Source organism: Rattus rattus, chromosome 2 (assembly GCF_011064425.1).
Source record: "Rattus rattus isolate New Zealand chromosome 2, Rrattus_CSIRO_v1, whole genome shotgun sequence".
Taxonomy (NCBI): Eukaryota; Metazoa; Chordata; class Mammalia; order Rodentia; family Muridae; genus Rattus; species Rattus rattus.
This window is the reverse complement of record NC_046155.1, coordinates 162,915,968-162,941,994: the sequence shown is the minus strand read 5'-3', so window position 1 is coordinate 162,941,994 and position 26,027 is coordinate 162,915,968. Positions and strand designations below refer to the sequence as shown.

General features: G+C 46.4%; 1 protein-coding gene across 3 annotated transcripts in view; it reads right to left on the bottom strand.

The window, feature by feature from the left end:
• Dpy19l3 (dpy-19 like C-mannosyltransferase 3) overlaps nt 1–26,027 on the bottom strand; it is a 60,980-nt gene that overhangs the window by 11,098 nt on the left and 23,855 nt on the right. For all 3 annotated transcript variants that reach the window (XM_032893846.1, XM_032893845.1, XM_032893847.1), the window contains exons 4-16: nt 24,872–24,962; nt 22,452–22,573; nt 20,631–20,776; nt 18,352–18,475; nt 17,174–17,308; nt 12,892–13,023; nt 10,444–10,545; nt 7,941–8,014; nt 7,640–7,795; nt 5,841–5,963; nt 5,416–5,527; nt 4,712–4,768; nt 717–799 (exon numbers count right to left, since the gene is read on the bottom strand). In XM_032893846.1, coding sequence (XP_032749737.1) covers nt 717–799; nt 4,712–4,768; nt 5,416–5,527; nt 5,841–5,963; nt 7,640–7,795; nt 7,941–8,014; nt 10,444–10,545; nt 12,892–13,023; nt 17,174–17,308; nt 18,352–18,475; nt 20,631–20,776; nt 22,452–22,573; nt 24,872–24,962 — 1,457 coding nt within the window. The remainder of the gene's footprint in view (nt 1–716; nt 800–4,711; nt 4,769–5,415; nt 5,528–5,840; nt 5,964–7,639; nt 7,796–7,940; nt 8,015–10,443; nt 10,546–12,891; nt 13,024–17,173; nt 17,309–18,351; nt 18,476–20,630; nt 20,777–22,451; nt 22,574–24,871; nt 24,963–26,027) is intronic.

The window sequence follows — 26,027 nt, the reverse complement described above, 5'->3', positions numbered from 1 at the left end:
GTTTGATGAAGCCTGCAGTGATCTACGATCTGAAACAAGGAAAGGACACTTTCATGTGTGTGAGTATTAACAGCAAATATGAACAGGATTCAGATGAAAATAATAAAGATAAAATCAGCAAAAAGTAGAAATGTGAGTGAATCAAACTTTTAAATATGTGTACGTGTCCATGTGGGGCACGCACATGTGAATGCAGTGGCTTGGGGAGGCCAGCAACTGACGTCAGATGCCCTGAAACTGGTGGCTGTAAGCTCTAGGTGTCGGTGCTAGGACCTGAGCTGGGGTCCTTGGCAAGAGCAGTGCATGCTCGCAACTGCTAAGCCTCATGGGTAAATAAAACCGCACTCTTGCTTCTGCTGCTTTTGGGAATTTATTTTCTGATTTCATTTTCCACTTCAAATGAGTGCTCTCTTTCCTTCAGGGAATGCAGCTGCAGAGAATTCTTTTGCTGTTTATAGATAGGGTCTTGCTATGTGGCCCAGGCTGGCCTTGAACTCATGGCCTCTGCCTGTATAAGTGTGTGTACTGCACTCAGCTAGGACAGTTCTTGAAAGGAAGAGTTCCTTTCAAATTCACAGTTTTAAAGCAAAGCTTGATTAAAAAGGATGTTTCTTAAGTAGTAGAAAATAAACTTTCCCCTCAAACAAATGAGATCTACCGTTGACTTTAAAAGAGCATTCAAGGTTTCCAACTTAAAAAGAAAAAGTTCCTCTTACTTAATCCAGTTCATCAGTTCCACTGTATCTGGGTCATAGAATTCTTTCAACTCGGAGAGTTCATCCATCATTCCTGGCCAGGACTGAAATTAAAAACAAAACAAAAAACGAAAATGCACCCCTGTAGCTGTCACTAAGATTAAGTAACAGAGAGAGGGAAGCTGTGTCTGATGTACTCAGGAGGCCAACACAAAGGACAACTGCAGCCCGGAACGGCTTTACCTCTGCCAGTCTGCACAGATGAGCCGGAGGCCCGGGAGCTTCCAGTTATCCCGGAAGTTCTTACACAGGCTTTCATGTGGTGGCGTTGGAGAAAAGTAAGACTTTATTTATACAACGACAACACTACTCTTGTTGGGTCTGGAGAGATGGCTCAGTGGCTAAGAGCACTGGCTGCTCTTGCAGGGGGATGGACCTGGATTCAGTTCCCAGGACCCATAATGGCAGCTCCCAGCGGCCTGTAATTCAGGTCCAGGTGATGTGCTGCCCTGTTCTGGCCTCTGCGGGTGTTGCATGCATGTGGTGCACAGACTTAAGAGTCACTCGCATACAAGAATCAGGGCTTTCAGCACACAGGGTATCGCCTGTCTCACAAGACAGATGGTACAGCTGGGAGCATCCCCGTCGGATAGATCTGTTGGTGGCTGACTAAGTAGCAGGGCTGCACATCGGAACTCGCTTCTAAATGCAGCCCCTTCTCTCTGCACTGTCAGGACTCTGTTCTGGCGCTAGAATTTTGGGAAAACGGCTTGGTACACGTTATTAGGCATGCTGTCACGATAGGAAAGGATGACTGGACATCAGATCTCCAGGAGCATCTACTGTGTTAGACTTTACTGTTTCAGACATTGGTCAGTTTATGTCATGGAAGGTTATGCAGACTGAGTATAAAAAGAATATTCCCATCCAATCCACCACTTACTTATGTAAATTCTAGTACATTAATCAATTTAATCCTAGTTATTCTTGAATGATGGTGGACCAGGCAACACTTCCCCCATTAATTCTTATTTTGAGACAGATTATTACTCTGTAGCCCGGGCTAGCCTCAAACTCCTGACTTACTCTACTAAATACTTTGGGGATTAAATCTGTGGTGCCCGTCACTTGGTAATCAACAAGATACAACATTTTATTTAATATAATGTTCCAATTATTTTGGTCTATGTGTGAATTCAATGGACATTGGATAGTTTTCCAATGTTAAAGTTGTGGATCCTGAAAGAACGTTACAATCTAATCTGTCTTGAAAGAAACTCCTTCAATGACATCCAAATAAAAACTAAATGTCACTTTTTAACAGGATGCAATAGATTAGCTGGGATTTCAACAATCCAATAAGCTAATCAGAACCAGAGTGAATGCTTTTAATCTCTGGCTCTGAGGAGCCTAGCGCATGCCTTGCTTCCCCTTTGAACAGGATTACCCTGGAGAAAAGGACACGGTGCACGGAGTAACTGCCGTAAAACTGAAGCCAGGCTTTGAATAAATACTCACGTCACTTGCAGAAGGCCTTCCTGGTCGGCCCAGATGGAAAACAGCTTTGCTGTCAGGGGCAGCTCCTCGGGTCTGCACTGCCCATAGTCTCTCTGGCTTAGACTTACGATTCTATCTTTAAAGACAAAGCCTCGCTCACTCTGCAGCCCAGGCTGGCTGCTGAACTATCAGAGATACCTATGTCTCCTAATGCTGAGACTAAAGGCACGAGCCACCATGCCTGGTTTACTTTGCGATTTGGAGTTGAAGTGGCTAAAGGATTTCATGTAGCGTGAGCAGAGGAATCAGGCCGCCTGCCCAAGGCCTCTGCAACAAACACTCTTGAGAAACTCACTGGAGTCCCAACCTTCTGACCCCAGGACCGCCGGTGGCAGCAGTGGTGAGTTAGGTTTTCCTAGTGCTTGCCCTGGGCCCCTACGGCAGTGGTCCTTGGAGGCGAGGGGACTGCTCTCAGTCTATTCGGCAGGCAGAATGTATGTAGCATGCTGGAAATGACAGGCTGCCACAGGGAGGAGCGGTCGCCATCAAGGAGCTAGAAGGCAGGTACTTTGCTACTCGATCTGCTTGGTGCAGGCCAGCAGCCCAGGACGTGGTTATCACAGGAGAAAGTCCTAGGAAGCACAACAGGCCCTGCGAACTCGATGCCTGCACATCATCACCATGGCTGAACCATGAGCTTCTGACTCAGGAGGTCTAGGGCAGCCCACGCCTTGCATTTCCTACTTCACAGGCGCTGCTGCTGCTGCCTTAACCATGGTTGAGAGGCAAAGCTCTAGAGCATATTTTCTGTGTTCTTTAAACCTTCCTAAATCTTATCCCCAAGTCCTTAAACAGCTTTACAAAGGAAACTCACCAGATTTCAACAGGTAGTGAAGAACTCATGGAAGAACTCAGTCTACACACACACACACACACACACACACACACACACACACGCACATGCACATATATTCATACATACACATCTATCCACCCACACATCCATACACATACAAAACATATACACACACATCTGTACACACACCCACACCATGCAGACACACACAAATATATCATATTCACATATTCTTACATACACAAGTACATGTAAACACATACACATATACACAGACAGGCATACATACTTAAATATGTAAGGAGAGAACAGGCTCCCAAAGTTGTTCTCTGATATACACACACACGCACACACACACACACAGTCAGTCGTCAGTCCCCAGTACTACCCTGCTCTCGCAATTGTGGTGGGGACACCAGAACGACACTGAGGGCAGAGGTTCAAACCTCATAATTCCATGTAAAGTTGCCAAGTTGCTCTTTAACTATTTAACCTTGTTTCACTTCTTTACATAAGAGAGTAAAATTCCTGGAGCTCGTGGGCTCTGCCCGTGGCGGCAGCTGTTCTGACAGCAACTGATTAGCAAATACAGTTCCCAAGCCTAAAGCCTTCGGTTTACAGAACCTCACGGTACGGAAGCTGTCTGGAGCCTGAGCTGCAGGCTGACGCTCCCCTGAACACCCTGACAAATTGGGGCCACTCCCCAGTAGCCTCCAGTCTACTGCTCTAACTTAAAACCACACAAAAAATATAAAAAATATGGTCGGGTGGTGGTGCACGCCTTTAATCCCAGCACTCAGGAGGCAGAGGCAGGCGGATCTCTGAGTTCAAGGCCAGCCTTGTCTACAGAATGAGTTTCAGAACAGCCAGGCCCACACAGAGAAATCCTATCTCAAAAAAAAAAAAACAAAACAAAACAAATAATAAAATAAATAACAACAACAACAATATACATATGGTTAGGTTTGGTTTAAGAGTTCAATCAGATTAAATACTTTGTGCCATTTTCCAAGATGAAAATTCAAGGCTTATAAATCTGAAAAATGTAACACAAAGGAATCATCGCCAAGTGGCCAGTGTCTCTCTGAGAGTGTCTGGGGACTCTGCCAGATCAGTTAGAGGAGACTGCAGCATTTCTCATTGCTTCAGTAACACGTCTCTGCAGGGGGAGCGGTCAGCCTTTCTTTTTGTTGTTTAGTTTTTTTTGGGTCTCGCTATGAAGTCCAGGCTGGCTTTGAACAGCGGATCCTCCCATCCTGCCCTTCCTGTTGAAACTGCTGGTGGGCACCACCACACCCTGCCCCACACACTACCTTACATGGTTTATTCCAAGTGTCCAGCGCTCCTGATGAGCGCTAATGAAATGAGCAGGTCAAAGTCAGCCTGTCTTAAAACCGCTCACTCTACACCAGGGGAAATCTGTTCTGCCTTCTTTGATTCAGAATAGGTCTGGAAACATTTTCAAAATCTTGCTTCCATTAAGAGTTGAAATTAACAGGATGGCTTAAAAAAATTTTTTTTTCTTTTCTGAATAGCCTTTTTACCCTAATGCTTAAAAACTATAGGTTTTTAAACCCTGATTTCCTATTAATGCTAACTCAACAGGATTTAAAGGTAGCCTTTGCGGATGCCACAAATGAAGGATGAGGGAGACCAGCCTTACCTTACAGCACAGGCACAGCAGGGTGAGGACAGGCACCGAGTACCGCATGACCCAGATCTGTGGGACAAAGGCTCTATTTAGATCACATGTCTCTGGACTTGTGGGCCTCAAAGTCTGCCTCTGAGCATGCACATGGCGCCTACCACCCTGCCAATGGGTGTTCTTGGTTACGGGCTGCCCAGCCTTAATACGCAGATGGTGGTGAATTACTTTTTAGGAGAATGTCTTAATCATAATCGTAAGTCTGGACAGCAGACCTATTGTAAAGTTTTAATTTTGCTTCTTATTACATTCCCAAGTTCTGTATACAGTGAATATAACTGACATGTGAAAATATAAGTGAATTAAATGTAACTGATGACCAGACTGTGATTTATTCCTGCCGCGAGTCCCTGCCCTGACTTCTCTCTGTGACGGACTGTGACCTGGGATGTGAAAGGTAGGTAGAGTCGCTTTTGGTCATGCAGGTTTATCATAGCAACAGAAAGCACACTAGGACAGAGGGGACTCATCGGGGTGTGAGGGAGAGGGGAGGGGATAATGAGGAGGAGCTAGCGTACATTAAACATATGCATGAAATTGTCAAAAACCTAAATGAGTTATGAAAGATAATCCACTCCACACAACACCCAGCACCCCCTGAAATGCTAAAAGGCACAGACACAGGAGAAACCTTTCCGACTGACAGACAGGACGACACTAACCCTCTTCGGGTTGCAGAGATGAACCAGCCTCAGAATCAGTTCCCAGATCTCAGAGCTGCACAGGCCGAAGGACGCGAACACACACATGTGGGAGGTCCACAGGTACTTCATCCTGAAACGGCAGAGCACGGGTCAGCTGCCCGGGAGAGAGCCTGGCGATTCGAGAGCAAGTGAGGGGGGAGTCCGTACACAGCGACCAGACAGCTCTGTCTGTGCAGAAGCCATCGACCAGAGTGTGACTCATCTGTTCAATCTAGGGGCGATCATACATGGAAACCATGAGGAATGCTTGCTTAACGGAGGGACAAGCACACTGAAGGGCAGAGTCGCAGGGACAGAACCATCGACAAAGACAACTGCCAGATGACACCGCTCGATAACATCGGTCAAAGAGCTGTCAAGTTAAACAAACGAGACGGGAGTACCTCATCGTACTCAACGCCAAGACGCCGAACAGAATGGTGTGGATCAGGTTGTATGCGGCTTCTGGCTTCAGGTCAACCACACGCTTTCTTGTCTGATCCACGGGCTGCAGACTTGTGGAGTCACTGCAGAAAACAGCCAGTGAGCAACATTAACTCTGGGTGTGTAGCGATGACCTAGGTAAACCTTGCTGTTTCCCCGACGAGGAGACGCATCGGCGCCATCAGTGTGGAATCTGAGGCTTGAGGTGGGAACACAAACGTCACCGCATCAGCAGTGCAAAGACTGCGATCCCACAGGAGACTGTAATCCAAGGAAAAACTTCAACCGATTCAAGTCTTGGACCAAGAGTAACAGAGACAAGCCCTCTGCAGATGCCTGAGAATGGGAGAACTTTCTCAAGGTTTTACGAGTTCCTATTAGTACTTTTTTCAAGTTTTTAAAAACAAGCAAGAGTTAAAAAAAAGGATCCCTGAACTTTGAATTCAGTTGACAGATGGAAGGCCATCCACCTACCAATGCCTTATCACTTACATCTAAGAGACGACTCTATCGTTGTTAAAAGTGTGCTCTCGTGATACAGCTCGATCGTGTGAATGGTACCCATACACTGAGTACAAACTCTTTTTTTTTTTTTAAATATTTATTTATTTATTATATATAAGTACACTGTAGCTGTCTTCAGATACACCAGAAGAGGGCATCGGATCTCTTTACAGATGGTTGTGAGCCACCAGGTGGTTGCTGGGAATTGAACTCATGACCTCTAAAAGAATAGACGGGTGCTCTTAACCACTGAGCCATCTCTCCAGCCCCTGAGTACTAACTCTTAACGTCGCTTCATTGTGCTCTTTCTTCCGTAGACTGGGAGATGTGTACATTGTAAATACAGGCAATGAGTGCATAAAGGTTTCAGTAATACTCATAATTATGGCCATACCGAATGCATGAACTTTCAAACGAGACCGGGGGAACAAATGAACAATAATCATCTCTTAGTTCTTCTGGTACCCTGGGCCTGGAGCATGCTGGATAAGTGACGGACCACTGGGCTCATTTCTTTTCCCTTGTTATTTTGAGTCTAAGTTGCCCACATTGGCCCTGAACTTGTTTTAGCGTAGGGTGGCCTTGAACTTGCAATTCTCCTGCCTTGCCCTCCTGAGTAATTAGGCTTACAGATCTGTGTCACCAAATGTAAAGTTCTCAGTTGAGAACCGTGTGATGGAGTTACCAAAAAGGATCACGGACACACACATGCACACACACGCGCACATGTACACACTGACCCAAAACAGAACCCCACGTTTTCAGTTATTTCACTATTCTGTGCTGTGCCACACTGTAGCGCTATTGGACACAGGGCCCAGGCTGCATGTGGCTAATCTAGAAGAAGAAAGCCACATGGAGCTAATCACTGAAACCAAACCAGACTCACGAACCAATACCAACAACGGGTAGTGACGGCAACGCCTAGAAAAGGGTCTCAGTTACCCAGCAGCCTCACAGCAGGTCTTCCTATTCGACCAAAAAGGAGACAGAAGTACTCGCAGGTCACCCGACTCACCAGAGAGGGACACTCCCAAGCATGCCAGCCCCGCAGAACCCAGCCCACTCAGCACTCTGTCTACCTGAAACTGGGTGCACCCTCTTTGAAGAGGAACAGTGCTCTGATGCTGTGTTTGCTGTTCCCATTTTCATCCTCCCTCCCCCCCTCCCTCCCTCCCTCCCTCCCTCCCTCCGTCCCTTCCTCTCTCCCCCATCTCCCATCGAGAACAACTTCATCAAAGTGTTAAAGTCCTACCTGAGATTATGAAAGGCCACAACGGACGCTGTGACCACTGTGACCAATAGGACGAACATGTACGCGTAAAAAAAGCAGCGTCTCTGAGAGCCTTTGGAATGTGTTGAGGCAGGAGGCAAGGCTTCTTCACACAGATAGAGATTTGCATCGAAATCCCTGGGGAAGGAAGGCAGAGCAAGACATTACATCCAAGACGGGCGAGGAAACTTCAGGGCGTTGCCGCCGAAGGCTTCAGGGCTCCAGGGTAAAGCGCCCTCGGCTTCGGTATGAAACTGTGGGCATGCTCTCGTGCCAGTCCTACCTTGTTGCTCCAAACCCAAACTTGGCCTTCAGAAATTTAAAGATGTGTTCGTCTGACTTCAGGTTAAGAATTTTCTATTAGGGAGAGAGAAAAGGAACGAGCTGTTAGTATCTTTGGAGCAGATAAACTCTGGACAGAAGTATCACTAAGGAGTAGCCACCCCAACTCCAGTGTTCGTCATTAGTGATGTAATTATAATTGATGTAACTTACTTTTTATTTATGGACTTTGGAAACCCACATAATACAAACAGTGGGAGCTGGAGAGATGGGTGAGACCCTTTACCGGGTTCCTAGAACCCGAATAGGGTGACTCATAACTGCATGGAACTCTAACTTCAGAGGGTCTGGTGCCCTCTTCTGGCCTCCAGGGGCACAGCACTCAGATGCACAGACCCACCCAAGACACACAAAACAAGTGGGACACTGGGGAGATGGCTCAGCACTTAAGACCACTGTTTGCTCTTCCAGAGGACCCAAGTTTGAATCCCGCCACCCATGTGGTGGCAGATAGTGACCTGTAACTCGAGTTCAGGGAGCGGATGCCTTTCCTGGAGCTCCAGACATACAGTGGTGCATAAACATACATGTGGTGCACCGACAAACATGCATACAAAATACCATATACATAAAACAAAAAGCAAAATCAAATAGGGCGGGACTGGAGAGATGGCTCAGGGGTTAAGAGCACCGACTGCTCTTCCAGAGGACCTGAGTTCAAATCCCAGCATCCACATGGTGGCTCACAACCATCTGTAATGAGATCTGATGCCCTCTTCTGGTGTGTCTGAAGACAGCTACAGTGTACTCAAATGTAATAAATAAATAATAATTCTTTAAAAAAAAAATCAAATAGGGCACGGAGGTCCAAGAGGTATACCCCCAAGGAAAGTCTGCCCTCAGAAAACAGAACAGAACAGAACAACAGTGGCAACAACAACAACAAAAAACCCCAACATTAAACAGAGCTATGCTCTAGATGACTTAAATAAAAATCTTAATAAAGTGGTAGGCAGAGCGGGCAGAGCGATTGACAATTCCAGGCCAGACTATTCTGCACAGTGACCAGGTTACTACATAAGTTATTCTCTACTTCGATATTTTTAATCCTCTTGGTGGGACTAGGACCCAGGGGTCGCTGCACACTGAATTCATACACTACCCATGATGACATCTCAGTCTGGGGTTGCTCGTTTTAACTTAGCAAAAGTAAACTCACACCTCCTTTTGAACGACAACAAACGAGACTGCCCCTGTAAAACCTGTCCTGTGGGGCACAGAAATGTACACTTGTACTCCCAGCACAGGGGTAGCTGAGACAGTGGGTATGGGGTTCGAGGCCAGCTAGGTTATACCTGTCTCAAAAATCTCAACAAGAGAAATAGAAAATAATCATTTAAAAAAATTTTGTCGTGCTAATAGGCAGTATTTTATGTTTTTAAAGTTAAGCCTTAACCCCTAAGAGTTCACAGTGGGGCACGCGCTATGCTGTCTAGTTTTAGGAGAGGAAGAAATCTCGACTGAGGAAAACGCCTCCATAAGACCAAGGCAAGCCTGGAGGGTTTCCTTTTCCTTTTTCCCTTTTTGGTTTCTTGAGACAGGGTTTCCCTGTGCTGCGCCTGATTGTCCTGGAACCCGATCTGAAGGTTTGAGACCAGGCTGAACTCAAGCTCTGAGAGCTCTGAGGCATGTGCTGCTGCTGGGCGTGTTTTAAATTAGCAATTGATAATGGAGCACCCAGCCCACTGTGGGTGGGGCCACCCTGGGCTGGTGGTCCTGGGTTCTGTAAGAAAGCAGGCTGAGCAAGCCAGAAAGAGCAATCCAGAAAGCATGGCCCTCCAAGGCCTCTGCACCAGCTCCTGCCTCCAGGTTCCCCGTTTAAGTTCCTGCCTTGGCGTCCCTCAGTGCACACTGACTAGGGATGTATAAGTTAAATAAACCCTTTCCTCTCCAAGTTGCTTTTGGTCACAGAGTTTCACGACAGCAGCAGTAACCTTAACTAAGATGGATTCCGAGGTGATTTGACTGAGATGTCCTCCGTTGTCTCAGGCACTTGTACACTTGGTCTTTAGTTAGTGGCACTGCTTAAGGAGGCTCGGAAGGCATGGCCTTGATGCAGTGTTGTCACTGTGGGGTGGGCTTTGAGACCTTAAGGCCTCACCCCACTCCCAGTTTGTAAGAGGTGAGCGCTCAGCCTGCTTGGCCCACCATTTTGGACTGTAACCCTCTGGAACTTTTAGCCCAAATAAACTGTTCTCTAAGTGGCTTTGGTCATGGTGTTTGTCCCAGTTACAGAAAAGCAACTAACACAGGTATATCCTGAAAGGGAAGAGAGACATGAAGAGCTAAAACCAAGAGAGCTGAGTGTGGCCCTTGCTAGGTCCACGATTCTCAATAAAGTACGCTTTATAAATGAGAATTAGTCTCCTAATTCAACGTTCAAAGCTTAACTGTAACACCATAAACACATTTCAGAATGGATTAAATCTCACCTATTAACTTACCTTAATAATGTTGTTGAGAAAAAGTGTCAAGCAGAAAACTAGAAGCAAATGCAACAATAGTTTCCAAATCCTAGTCAGGAAGGTTCCAGTCTTCAGGTTCTTCTAGAAATCGAAAGAACTGTGTTAATTTTAAATTAGCATTTAAGTAAACTTCAACATTACTATAAGGTCATAAACATTTGAGATTGCTTGAAGATTTAAAATGTTGGCTCATGTAACACACAGGTAAATGTATACAGGGGAAAAAAACCCTACTTCATGGGGTCTCTTTTCCTTTAATTATTTTACAAGTGATCTGGAATGGGGGGTGTGTTGGGGGGATATTGGTGGTTGAAGGTCTAAGCAGGGATGGGGCTGAGAAGGGTATGGGGAGCTGATAAGACTAAAGGCGTTTGAAAAACCTTGTGGGAATCTACTACTTTGTAAGGTAACTAAATAAAGCAGGAGTCTGAACAGAGACCACCTGCATGGGTGAACAAGGCTGCCCTTAGAGGACATAGGTTATTCAATGGGAACCCTCGTCAACACATGGGACCTCCCTGTGAGTTACTAGACACGGAGGCCACACCCAGAAAGAGCACAAGCCCTTGGCTGTCCACTGTAACAGATGTTAAGGCCCTACTGGTGAAGACATCACACATGTGGCTGGTAGAGACAGCAGACTGGTGCTGAGTGGGGAACCCCTCTCAGGGGTGCAGGATGGTGCTATGCAGGCTGCTGCAAGGAAAAGGCACCACGTCTTACCCTGCACTGACCCTGCACACTAAGATACTGGCCTGCCAGGCAAGGGGATCTCATTAGTGTGATGGTTGCATGGCTGGTATGAGACCAACGAACTGTTTTCTGTCTAGATGAGGTCTATCCACCAGGAGGGTAGTCATGACTGTCCCATAAACTTAATAAAAAGCACATTTTATTATCAAATGTCCTGGGGAAAACCTCTGACTGCTGTTCTGTGGAATGGTCATGCTATCTGATTGTCTTCTAAATGTTTACATTTATATCTACACATCTGTGCCGCTCTCAGGCTTGGTCAAGCTTGCCCCTTTGCAGTGGTCAGTGGTTAATGCAGAGACTCATAACTGACCTAAGTGTTCAGAATTACTGACTCTAGGTGTTTAGCCTTAAATGAGAGTCCCAGAACACCCCCCCACCAAGGCTCAGGGAACACCAGGCCAGAGTGGGTGGAAAGAATGCAACAGTGGGGGGTGGGGCGAGTGAAGCTCTTCAATGCTGTACTGGTGAATTCACAGTGGGGATGGCAACCTTCACAAAAGCGGCACTCGTCAGTCAGACGAAGGCCCAGTATGGCCGAAGGAGCTGATGAGGCCCACCCCTGGCTGAGAAGCCATTGGCAGGTGATGGCTGATGGGAGGTGGACGGTCATAGCTCAGCGGATATGGCTCCCACTCGGCAGCCCATGCTGCAGTGAATGGCCCTGACAGCCATTTGCATAAGGCTAATTGGATTCATCAGGTAATTTTATAAATAAAAGTCAAGGTTGGAAGGGGGACACGTTGGGGGTGTCCTAGGAGAGACTGAAGGGTCAGGAGTGAAAGTCTATGTGATCAAAAATATATTATATTTATATTATATATGTGTATTCTCAAAGAATTAAAAATATACATGAAAGAAGTTTATATGCTATTTTAATAGCTTACAAAGTGCCCCATACCCTTGTAAGTTTTTGTTTGGATTTTTCAAAATTCAAAAAGTTTATTTTAATTCACTTCAATAACACTAAGAGGGCAGGTGAAGGCAGGAAAGGGCGGCGCCATCGCAAACAGCAGGGTCCAGACCTGAAAAGCTGGGACGGAGGCACTGGCACTACTGATTACATAAACAATCTTTTCTTCTTTGTACTGCAGCTTTACATCTATGACAGATAATAAGGTATTTCAGATAAGCGACCTTGGCTAATGCCTGAGCTAAGGTTTCAGTTGCGTAAGAAGCCATCACTGCTGAAAGGGAAGAAGGAGCTGAGAAAGCTTGAAACAATGTTTCACTTCAAAAGTGGAAAGTGCACTTTAACAGGAGAGGGACTGTAGCCCTGCTGCTGCTCTGTACTGGGAACTGGGACAGGTTTTCCTTTGAATTCCAAATGAAAATAAGGTCCAGTGAGCCACGCGATCCAAAACAGATTTTATAGGGCTGGAGAGATGGCTCAGCAGTTAGGACCATATACCATTCTTGCAGAAAAGCCCTTGGTTCCCAGTACCCACTTTAGGCAGCTCACAACAGTGGGTAACTCCAGGTCCTGGGGATCGGGTGCCCTCTTCAGGACTCCAAGGGAACTCTGTGCACATTCCCAACACACACACACACACACACACACACACACACACACACACACACACATACACACACACACACGGGGGTGGGAGGAGGAAAGAGAGGGCTAAAAATTAAAATCTTACAGTATCGTTTATAAAAACTACAAAGTCCTACCTGAAGTTTTCTTACAATTAATACTGAGAGGTTAAAACTGATGAGCAGCGATCCGAGGATCATGGAGTTAAAAAACTGAAGCATGCAGACGAGGAGCAGGCAGCTTATCTGGATGCCGTACAGCCAGGTGGCCTGCAGGGAAGCGGACGGACGGAGATCTCATTAGGACCCGGGACAGTGCTGACACCTCAGGTTACAAGCAGAAAGCATACCTAGCTCCAAGAACCATCGTCTCTAAAAGGACGCTCCACTGTATAGAAAAAAGGTGTCTGTTTATGTGTTGCGCTTGTCTTCATGATCATTAGAGTCCGGGCATGCCATACTCCCGCCATGACGATAATGGAATGAACCTTTGAAACTACAAGCCAGCTCCAATTAAATGTCCTCTATAAGCGTTGCCTTGGTCGTGGTGTCTCTTCCCAGCAATGAAACATTATGACATCTTTTTAAAAAAAATGAATTGATTGGTTTCAATTCCACTCATGCAGAGCTGTGCAAAATGTCAGCTCTGTGGAGCAGCAGTTCTGACGCTCCTGGCTGCAAGCTTTTAACCTCAGAGGAAAGCAGTCTGCTTCAAGCATGGAGAAGTGAGGCCTGCCGGCTCTGCCTTGCCTGTGTCACTAGGCACTCAGGGACCAGGATGATACTGTACCTAACTGTACACAGACACGCATTAAACAACAGAAATTGATAGAACGGTGGGGTCAAGAATCAAAACCCAACACCGTTACCAACAGAGGGAATGTGGGTTCCGACTGGAGCCTAACATTTCATACAAACTGCATACTCTACACACTATACAGTATAATTTTCTCACACCAGTGACTATTCTGTAAAAACCTGACCTTTGAAACACTACTTAACTGTGAAGATCTGATTCTGAAATATACCTCCAAAGACATGCTTACCTTTTGAAGGCTGGTGGGGGGGCCTTAAAAATTTTTGGAGGAATTACATACCTGTACACAGTAAATATGATCATAGTTAGCCCATCTCTATCCTATGTCTCCCAATACGCTCCCTCTCAAATCCAGGTCTTTGTTGTTTTTGATAGCCCCTTAAGTCTAGTTAGTGCTGCCCCATATGTGCATGGGTGTGAGGCACCCATCAGAGTGTGGAAGACCTACCAGGGCCACGTCCTCAGTGCAGAATGACGCTCCCTCCCTCAGCAACTACCCACTGCCAGCAGCTACTGAGGAGGCCGTGATGCCAGGATTTCCGCTGGTTTGATCCCCTGTGGGTCTCGTGTCGGCAACCACAGCTGACAGAGGCTGAAGAGCCGAGTGTTTGGGAGATGGCCCAGCAGGGAAGGCAGCCCCCAGCAGTAGGCTGTCGGCAGCTATGCCCAGCTCTGGTTCTGATCTGCTTCCTGCCTGCTGACTCTAACAAGAGGCTGCCTCATGCTCTGGACACCGCAGACAGGACCAACGCATCTCGTCACCGTGCCTTTGCTAAGACAGACTGAAATCTCTCAGAAGCCACGGGACAAAATAAACATTATCTGTCCCAGCAGTGAGAGAAGTTACTAATACGACAATGTTCCTAATGTTACATCTCGTGGGCACATCTTCTTGGATTTTTAAGTTCAATTTATGTGGATGAGCTTGGTGCACGCACACCAGCTCCCTTCTCTTCCCTTGTCTCCCTCCCCCATCCACGTCCTGTCCACTGAGTGCAATGCCTGCTGCTGCCTCATCGAGGGAACCAGAGCTGCCGAGTTTGTGGGTGCAGTGCCCGGGCATGTACTAAAGATGGTGTTTCCCAGCCCTCCAACCGTCCTCCTGCCACTCCTCCTAGGATGCTCTTGAACCTGGGAGACAGGGGGATGTCCCACTTAGGGCTGAGCACAGTATCACATGTTCTTCTGACTACGAAGTTTCTTCGCCCACTGACCTTGGCAAGCATGCAGTTGGCGTCCTTCGATGCTACCCTAGCAGGAGGGATGTCACCACAGCTAAGTGGGGGCTGAAGTCAGACTCCCCATGTGGTCTGTGGGAGAGGGTGAAAATTCCAGACTTTCTGACATTGCCCTGGCACTTGGCAGGCATGAGGACAGGGTGAGGACAGAAATCCAGGCTCCCATGATCCCCCGCTGGCAGGTGGGAGTGGAGCCCCATGTGTTTGTATGGTGTTGGCTGCTATAGGCTGTTAAGTTTTATCTTAATAAATTTTCTCTTTTCTGGTTCTCTGCTAGGAGAACATTGTTCTGGTGAGTTTCTATGTTGTTCTCCTGTTACTTCTGGTTTTTTGGTTTTTCTAGTGCTTACTCTTGGATCTGTGAAGGAAAAGGAAAACCCAGGAGACTCATGGCCACATTTGCTTCTGGTCTGGAAGTTTCTAGCTGTCTTAGGGTTTTACTGTGAGGAGACACCATGACAACAGCAAATCTTATAAAGGAAAGCATTTAATTGGGGCTGGCTTATAGGTTCATTATCATCATGGTGGCATTCGGGTGGACTTGGTGCTGGAGATGGAGTCAAACATCTGCATCGCAGGCAGCAGGAAGAGAAAGACACTGGGCCTGACTTAAGTTGAAATCTCAAAGCCCATCCCCAGTGACACACTTCCTCTAACAAGGCCACAGCTCCTGCTAGTGCCACTCCCCATGGGGGCCATTTTCATTCTAATGACTACACAAGTCATCTCCTTTTTAAACTCTGCAGTCAGTCGTTTGCTTTGTGTACGTGGGACTGGAACAGGAAGTGTGTGCATTCAGCCTTGTCTGCGCTCAGGCTCTCAACTACTTACGTCTTGCGGCTGTGTGCACACGCGTGCAGGAGCCCAGGACGGCAGAAGACTGCCCAACGCCCTGCAGCCAGAGCTACAGGCAGTTATGGGCTGCCAAGCGGGTGCTGAGAATCAAGCCTGGGGTCCTCTACAAGCCAGTGGGCATTCTGAAGTGCTGAGCCATCTCTCTAGCCGTTAACTCTCTTTTTAAAAGATTGAATTAAAAAAAATGTATGTAAGTATCTGTCTGTGGGCTATGTGCACGTGACTGAAACAAATACTGTCAAGCCAAACGGTGGTTAACGGGCAGCACACACTGGGAGACAGAAATGGCTTTGTTTATTTATACCGTTTCAACAGTCAACAAAAACACATTCTATGTATTGGGAGAATGTATACAAATTTCATAAAATATTATAGAAGAAAACAATTGTTTGGCCAGGAATGGTGGCTCAACCCTGTAATCCCAGCACTTAGGAGGCTGGGCCAGAGGACAGTTGGAGGCGCCAGGGTCAGCCGAGGTTCTAGGGTAAGACCCTGTCTCAAGATGGCTTAGTGGCTAAGGTCACTTAGCTGCTCCTTCAGAGGCTCCAGGTCTGGTTCTCAGCACCCATGTCAGCACATAACCAGCCTAACTTTGATTGCAGGGGATCGGAGCCCTCTTCTGGCCTTTGCAGGTAACCAGGCACGTATTTGGTGCACATATTTACATGCTAGCAAAGCACACACATATGCAAAATTAAAATAAATCCTTTTTTTAAAAAAAGTCAAAACACCTTTATAACAAAAATAGATACTCCATATTAAGGCAACTTAAGAGCTACGGTTGTATTTTAAATTGTAAGCCATGGTTACAAATGGCAACTGACTGAGACACTGCCTCTCATGTAAATAGATGCACATGCAAATGATTTGTTTATTTGTTTACATTATTTGCCTGCATGGGTTTAGGTGTACAATATGTGTTAGTGCCCGTGGGGGTCAGAAAAGGGCACTGGATCTCTGGCAGTTGGACTTGCAGGTGAGTAACTCCATGAGCTGCTGTGCATGTGAAGTACTGAATCCAGGTCCTCTGCAGGAGCAGTAGGTGCTCTAAATCACTGAGTTATCGCTCCAGTGCCTAGAGGCGCTATTTAACTTTAAAAAATGTGGAGGGTCTGGAGAAAAGGCTCAGCGGTTAAGAGCACGACCGACTCTTACAGAGAACCCAAGTTCAATTCCCATCACCCACATGATAGCTAACAGCCATCTGTAACTACGGTTCCAGGGGATCCTCCGCCCTCTTCTGGCCTCCATGGGTACTGCGTGCACACATGTGGCATCCATACACACAGGCAAAGCATCCTTACACACAAAGTAAGTGAATCAGTGTCAAAAAACTGTGTTGAATTGTCAAACTGGGCTGCGCACAGTTCTTAGCTTTGGGCAAGCACAGCCCAATGACAAAGATCAACAGTTTCACCCTTGTCACTGGTCTGTACCGGTTTCCATCACAGCCTACGATGGGAACCACACAAGGGTGTGCACCAAGGAGCGGAAGGCAGGCAGCGCTCACCTTCACGGCTGGCAGCATGTCCAAGGAGTCCAGGATGAACAGCACCAGCGCCTGCAGCAGCATCATGAACTGATTAAATTGCCATGTCAGGCTAAAGAGAAAAGTTGATACGAAAATGGCAAAAAGGGTCAGCCTCTGTGGGAACAAAAGAAAACGAACCTTTGAAGGATTCTCGTCTCCAGTCTTCAAACAACCTCGCAGTTAAGTTTTCTCCAGAGTCGCCGATATCCCCGTAAACCAAATAAAAGCAGGGGAGCAGAAACTGTTGCTTTGAAAAGCTTTGCATTTGTAACATGAGCTCCAAATATCCCGAAGTGATTTTCTCATATAAATATTCACATATGGCGAGTGCGTTCCACTCTGATCTGGAGGCCATAATACAGCAAACCACATCTCAAACGGATTAGAAATCCTCACAGTTTCACAGAACAATGTGGGCTTCCTGCAACTATTTGAGAGCAGGTTGTAAAGAGGACATTTTTAACTTGACATTTTCTTGGCAAAGGAGGAAAAAGTTCAGAGGGAGAGGGCTTAGCTTGGGGGTGAAGGGATGGCTCAGCCGTCAGGAGAGTTTGCTGTCCCTGCAGAGGGCACGAGTTCAGCTCCCGACACCCACACGGGATGCTCACAACCATCTCTAACTCTGGCTTGAGGAGACGGATGCCCTTCTTTGGCCTCCGCAGGCACCAGGTCCCAAGTAGCCACATCCACAAACACAAGCAAGCACACAACATTTAAAAACAACAAACTTGGTCATGGGTTGAGAGCTGTCCGTGTGGACCACAACTTTTTGCTTCTTAGACAAAACCAGAAGATTAAAAATATCCTGGAACTTGGGGCTGGCGAGTCAGCTCCGTGGGTAGAGCCATGAAGAACCCCAGTTCGTCCCTGGGTCTTACAGATGGCAGGATCAGAAACGACTCCCCTGAGTTTTCACTCTGACCTCTGCATGAGTGCTGTGGGACCCAACACACCTGGACACACACACATGGATGGACACACAGACAACACACACGTACACTCTCATACACACTTCTAACCAACACCCATATACTTACACTCACACTGTCACACACTCACTTGTACACACAGACACACATTCACTCGTACACACGCTCTCACACAGACTTACATACTCGCACGCACATACAAGTAATTAAAATGTTCTAGAAACTTACTTCAGAAAGAGGCTGCAAGTTTGGTCTCAGGAAGTAGGTAATTGCTGCAATCTGAATTGCAAAAAAAGGCAGAGCCCAGTTCTCCCTCAGCGGGATGGTGAACTCAACTCTGGTCGTGTCGATTCTGTAGGGAGAGGACACAGACAGCCAACGTTAACAGCCACAATCGCAACAATTTCCTCAAGGAATGCTAACCGGAGAGCTAGAGGGCATTTAGTTGAGGAACACGCAGAGTCTAGCCACTGGCTCTCAAGAGCAACGTCATCGTCACCATTGTCCTCATGACATGAAATTGGTACCAGTAGCTAAGCGGTGGAATGCGGCCCATGTTAGTCATGGTACCGAGGCCCGAGAAGCCCACACCAACCACCACCTCCTCCTCCCCCTCCCCCTCCTCTTCACACTGTTCTCTAGATCCTGTAGGCAAAATTTTCTTTTAAAATTTTGTCTTAAATGTAAATGACTGTTATGCCAGCAGTGGCCAGGAGAGGGCACTGCATCTCCTAGACCTGGAGTTACAGGTGGTCATGATCTGTCAGGCTACTGAGAACCAAACCTAGGTCCTCTGCACGAGCAGCCAGTGTCGAGCCATCTCTCCAGCCCCCAAGGCTCTCCCCTCCTTAGTGCTTCATATCCGACACTGAGGCCTTTTCAGATGAATTACCCGACTGGAATGTAGAAGGCAAGAGGAGGTAAGCTTTCCCCTCTGTATAATCCAATCAGAACTGAGAAGCACACACGTGCATGCTGGGTAACTGATAACAACCTCGAGAAAACGACAAGTGCTGTTCAGAGTGTGAGGGCTCAGGCCACACCCTTCCGAGTCAATGTTCACACCTCTAAGGCAGAGGGTACAGTACCTTGTGGGGCTGTTGTCTTGTTTTGAGACAGGGTCTCTCTATGTAGCCCTGGCTGTCCTGGAGCTCACTACGTAGACCAGGCTGGCCTAGAACTCAGAGATCTGCCTGTCTCTATTTTTGGCACACACACCACCACACGCAGCCCCATGTAGGGCTGTTTAGGACAGATTTTGAAAAGCGCTGAGCACATTATAAGCACTCACTAGACTTGTAATAAGAAATAACTCAGGGAGGGCTGGAGAGAGCCCTAGCTGTTCTTGCAGGGATCCAGCGTTAGCTCACAGCACCAACCCTTTCTAACTCTGCTTCAGAGAACCCGGTACCTTCTTCTGGCCTTCACAGGTACCAGGTACACACATGGTACACACACACATGTAGGCAAACACTTAGATAATAAGACTAAAAAGACTTTAAAAAGATTTATTTCATGTATGTGGGTACACTGTCACTGTCTTCAGACACACCAGAAGAAGGCATCAGATCCCATTACAGATGGTTGTGAGCTACCATGTGGTTGCTGGGATTTGAACTCAGGACCTCTGGAAGAGCAGTCAGTGCTCTTAACCACTGAGCCATCTCTCCAGCCCCCCATAAGACTAAATTTAAAAGTATTTTTATAAGGTTAAGAAAAAAACTCTATATTAGAACTCATGTTGAAGTTTTAAGGCCCTTAGTACACAGTTGCTGCTGCTGTAAGCTGGACAACAATTCAATAAACTTTTCTTTAAGACCAGCGTCTCGCTGGAGAGATGGTTTAGAAGCTAAGAGCACTCACACAAACTCTCACATACACAGTGTATGCATTCTTTCACACATACACTCACATATATACATATACACACTCACACACACACTTTCACATATACACACTCACATACATATTCTCACATACACTCACAAACACATCCATACAAACTTTCACATACACACTCTCACATTTACACACACACACACACATACACACACACATACACACACACATACACACATTCATACATACACATTTTCACAAATATACATACAACTACAAACACACTCAACACACATACTCTCTCACATCCACACACAGACACTCTCACACACTTAAACACACACTTACATTCGCATGTATACTACCTACTCGTTCATACACCTCTCTACTGCTGAGGGAACACCTAAACTGTGTGGTTGAAGCAATACTGACCACAGAGCAAGCAGGTAACACCAGAGGGATTATAGCTGATAATGTACGCTTCTCAGATGAGAAAACTTCTGAATGAAGCTTTCTCCCTTGCTAAATAAGAAATACACTCTCGACTCACGAAAAAAACTACGTTTTTACTCACTAACCACACCGTTCACAGCCATTTTTTGCATAAGAAAACAGTCACTTCATCCTCACTTAAAAGTAGGAAAGAGGAGTGAACTGACCCAACTTACCTGTTGGTGACGTACCAGAGAGCTGCCAGCAGGCCTGACAGCCAGGTGCCACTAAGGAGCCAGCTGGTTATATAAAGGGCTGTGACATAGACTGCTTGGAGTCCGAAAAGAGTGTAGATATAAAAATAAACAGGCTCTAGATATTTCTGTAAAAGAGAACAATAAAAACTGTTCATCAGGCTGGGGACATGACTCAGTGGTAGCGTATGTGCCCAGTATCTTAGCTCCTGTTCTTTCGCTGTGAAGACACATCATGACCAATAGAAGAAAGAGTTTACCAGGGCCTCAGTCTCAGAGGGTGAGCTCATGACCATCATGGCGGGAGCACGGGAGGCAGACTAGAGCTGGACCTGTGAGCTTACAATCTGATCCATAAACAGGAGGCAGAGATAACTGGGAATGGTGTTGGCTTTTGAAACCTCAAAGTCTCCCCCCACCAACACAGACCTACTCCAAAAGGCCACACCTCCTAACCCTTCCCAAACAGTTCCACCAAAGGGGGATCAAGCATTCAAGCATATGGGCCTAGAGCAGCTATGTTCACTTAAACACCACACCCGACCCACGCCAAGTCCTTCGTTCATTCCCCAAACTATGAATGTTTATCACAGATGTGCCAACCCTCCTTACCGGCATTTAAAGAATATATCCACAGAGAGGCCTAAGGAGCTGGCTCACACAGAGGGGCCTAGAGAAGAGTCAGCTCACACAGAGGGGCCTAGAGAAGAGTCAGCTCACACAGAGGGGTCTAGAGAAGAGTCAGCTCACACAGGGGGGCCTAGAGAAGAGTCAGCTCACACAGGGGGGCCTAGGGAGCTAGCTCAATGCTTAAGAGTGCACATGGAATGCTTGCCTAGCAAGCGCAAGGCCCTGGGTTCGGTCCCCAGTTCCAAAGGAAAAAAAAAAAAGTGCACATGGATCTTGCAGGGGACCTTAGTTCAGTTCCCAGCACCCATGCTTGGCAGCTCACAACTGCTTGTAACTCCAGTTCCCAGAGACTCTACACTCATAGGCACAAACCCCTATACAGGCGCGTGCGCGTACACACACACACACACACACACACACACACAATCCAAAAGAGAAGAAGCCCTCATAAAGCACGCCTGTAGGAAGGTAATGGTGAGCTTGTGGCTGCCCCAGCAGTAGGCCATCGCCACTTTCCACCTATGAGCAAGCAGCCCTCTTTCTTCAAAGTAGATGCCAGGAGGCCTCTACACAAAGCAAGGTCTAACCTTTTCTAATTCTGCCTCATTCCTGTTGGAAGTGTTGACAGCTTTGGCAGTTCTGACATCTGACAGTTTCATGCATATTATCTAAATCATAAAGACAAGTCATAGAGCTGGGAGGTAGGGACGCATGCCTTTAATTCCAGCACTCGGGAAGCAGAGGCAGGAGGATCTCTATGAGTTGGAGGACAGTCTGGTCTACAGAGTTGAGTTCCAGGAAAGCCTGGGCTACACAGAGAAACCCTGTCTTGAAAAATGAAAACAGGAATAAACAAACAAAGTAAGTCATAGAAACAGGTTACTCATAGAGGAAAGGTTGCACATTTTCAAAAACTATTTCTCAAGCTTCTAGACTACATGCATAAGTATGACATAGGCCAGGAAGCTCTACTTGTAAAAATAAAATAACAGCATCTTATAGGATTAAAAACAACAACAACAAACAAACACAACAAAGCAAATTCAGTGCAAACAGCAATGATTCTCTACCGAGGAGCTGAAGCCAGGAGACCTGGAGTGAAACGTTCACTCTGAATGGCAGTGAGGACCTCTATCGGATCCTACAAACTCAAGGATGGAGAACACCACGTACCTGTATGGGGAGAACTCTGTATAAAACACTGAGGAAAACTTCTTGGTAAATATTCATTCTTTGAAGGAGGTTGATCGTCCTCATGGATTCGGTTTTATTGTCATAGATTAAGCCATGGAAACCTAGGGATATGGGAAAACAACCCAAGAGTGAAAGTTTACAACTGCACTTCTCCATTCACCCAACATGACTCACAGACGCTAGCATTATGCTGAGAGTGTGGTCAGAACAGCTCGGAGAAAACTACAGAGCCAGCCAATGTGAAAGGCACAACACAGGCACACTTAAGTAGAACCACAACGGGCAGCGAGTCCCCTGTGTCCACACATGTGCTAGCATAAAATCAACAGGAAACAATCAGAGCGGACACAAAGGCCTACAGAATGGAGAAAGTCTTTGCCAGCTACACCTCAGACAGGTGATTAATATCTAGGCTATATTAAAAAAAAAAAAAAAGCAAAAACCGAACACCATAAAAATAAGACTGCTAACCAGTAAAAGGGCCAATGAACTGTGGAACGATTTTCAAAAGAAAGGACAGAAATGGCTGATAGATATTTTAAAAAGTGTTAACCATCATCAGCCATCAGGGAAACGCAAACTGAAATGATTTAAGATCCCATTGCATGCTGGTCAGAATGGCCGTCATCAAGAAAGCAAATGACAGGGCTGGAGAGATGGCTCAGTGGTCAAGAGAACTGACTGCTCTTCCAGAGGTCCTGAGTTCAATTCCCAGCAACCACATGGTGGCTCACAACCATCTGTAAAGAGATCTGATGCCCTCTTCTGGTGTGTCTGAAGACAGCTACAGTGTACTTATATATAATAAATGAATAAATCTTTAAAAAAAAAAAAGAAAGAAAAAGAAAGCAAATGACAATGGGGACGGTCTGAAGACAGAGGGACTGAACCGTCACCAGCTGCTGGTGGGAGGATAAACTGGGACTGGAGCTGTCAAAACCAGTACGGAGGCTTCTCAAACATTAGAAACGACCATTAAAAATTAGAACGCACCCCCTCCCCATCTCCTGAGAAGCTATTGGTAGTAATGTTTGCTGAGGCAGGGGATTGATTTTCTTCAATGGTTATATAACCACTGCTAAGTTGCTCAGGTGTTAGTTAATGCCGGAAAGTGATTGAACTCAGCGGGTTGCAAAGAAAATGAAACAAAACGAAACAAACAAAAAACAAATGAAACAACATGAAGGTAGGTGGGAAACTTGCTGGGAAGAAAGCAAGGCTTAACTGATGCAGGGGAATGGCAGGGAGCAATGGGGACAGTGAAAATGACCAAAAACATTATATACACACGTGGGATTTGTCAAAGAATTTTTTATAAGCTAATTTCTTCTTCAAAACTGCTCAACCCATTGCCCTGGGCCAACAGTCAGGGACATCAGAGTTGTTTTTGCTACGTGGCAAGAGCTCACAAGCTGGGATTTACAGAAACAAACCTACTCTGTGTCATGCCCACAGGTGGCTCTGGAGAGAGGAAGAGCTATCTCTCACGGTGGGACGGGCGCTCAGCAGAGCACGCTGTCACAGACACATTCTGAGGAATCACTGCTTTTGAGACCCTGACCTGGGCTTATGCCAGCAGCGAGGGGACAGAGACCCAGCTCCATGGTGCCACCCCTGCCCTTAAATGTTCAAGGACCCTGACTCTTGCGAAACCAGATATTGTGGCTTCGATGCTGAAAAAGAATTCGTTATTAGCCAGTATGATGGAGGCAGAGTCAGAGTCTAAATTAAAACTGTTAGGATAAGCTCCAGAGGAGAGAGGACGACATACACAAGAAATGCTGGCTCACGGCATCTCGGGTGTCCCCATGGTGACTGCGGGGAAGGTACTGGAAGTGGTGGGATTTCATCGCTCGCGTTTCCTGGGATACTTACTGCCTCCTTCGCCTCTGGTCCCCTCTTTGAAAGTTGAGAAGACACACAGCACGAAAAGGATTACAGTCTGATAAAATAAAACCAGAAGCTACAGGAGCTCAAGAGATGGCTCAGCGAGTACTGGCTGCTCTTCCAGAGGACCCCGGTTTGATTCCCAGCACCAACATGGCGGCTCACATCCATCTGTAATTCAGTCTTAGGGAACCCAATTCCCTCTTCTGACCTCCACAGGCACCAGGAGCACACGTGGTACGAAGACATATATGAAGATGGGATATTCATATATGTAAAATTATGAGCCAGGTGTGGTGGCCCATGCCTTTATCCCAGCAATCAGGAGGCAGAGGCAGGTGGATCTCTGAATTCAAGGCACATGTACAAATAAATATGTGTACACACACACACACACACACACAACAACAACAACAACAACAACAATACATCAGGTGCAAAGAGGGGAAGGGAGGGGAGGGGAGGGGAGGCAGAGGAGTCAGCATGCCCAGATCAGTAGCTGTTGGGATTACCTTGCAGGAGGGTCGGAGCCTGCAGCATCTGCTTGTAGTAAGAATAGTACAGTCCACATTCTGTCCTGAATGAGATTTCTCGCTCTACTTCCTGAAACAAAGTGAGAACTACTGGGTTTACTTGACCTAGTTTGGTTGAAACGCCCACTGTTACTATAGAAACAAGATGCGGAACTACAGTTTAGGAGAGAAAAGATACTCTGCAAATACCAGAAATCTTGACATAGTGAGGCACGGAGGCTAGCGCCTGCAATCCCGGAGGTTGAGACAGGAGGATCATGAGTTTAAGGCTGACCTGGGGACTATATGGAGAGACCCTGCCTCAAAACAAGCAAAAGAAGGTTGATGCTGGGGGATGGGCTGGGTCATAATTCTCTCTACTCCTGTAGATGTGTTTCCATAATTTTTCTTTTTTAAAAATCTGACAGAACTTATTTAATTTAAGGGGTATTTTCAAAGTTCATGGTTTCACACAACTTACAACTACAAAGAAACTCACAGATCACTACTAGACCCAAGTGATTATAGTTCTCAGAGCTCTGGGGCTGGAGAGATGGCTTAGCAGTGGACTCCATACACATTTTTTAAAAGTATAAATGATTTAAAAAGCTACATTCTCTGCCATTACAGACTCCTTTACTCTAGTGCTCCAAAAGCCAGGCCCCGAGCTGACATCGCACTGTGTAAAAAGTGGTGTAATATACACGCTAACACACAGATCCATACTCCACGAGACCTCGGGCAGCCAGGAGAGGTCAGAAGCGCTCACACTTGATGCCATACTGCTAAATCCTCACCCCGACTTGTCTCGGCTCATTGCTACCTGCATGATTTTTTTTCAAAGAGTAATAAATATTTTGTTAAAAGAACCATTTATGGGTTCAGTTCCCAGCATGCACACAAGAACTCAAAACCATCTGTTGGTCCAGCCCCAGGGAATCTGATGCCTCCTTCCAGCCTCTGGGGCACTGCATCACAGGTTACACTCTCGGACATGCAGGCACACAATCATATATATATCTCATATGAACAACTTTTTATTATACAAAGAACCACCTGGGCTATTTATCTTCAGACCTGAAAGTTAGTGTATTTCTCCCACCCTTTAAATACTCTTTCTATCCTTTAAAAACATGAATGTGGGCCAGTGAGTGGG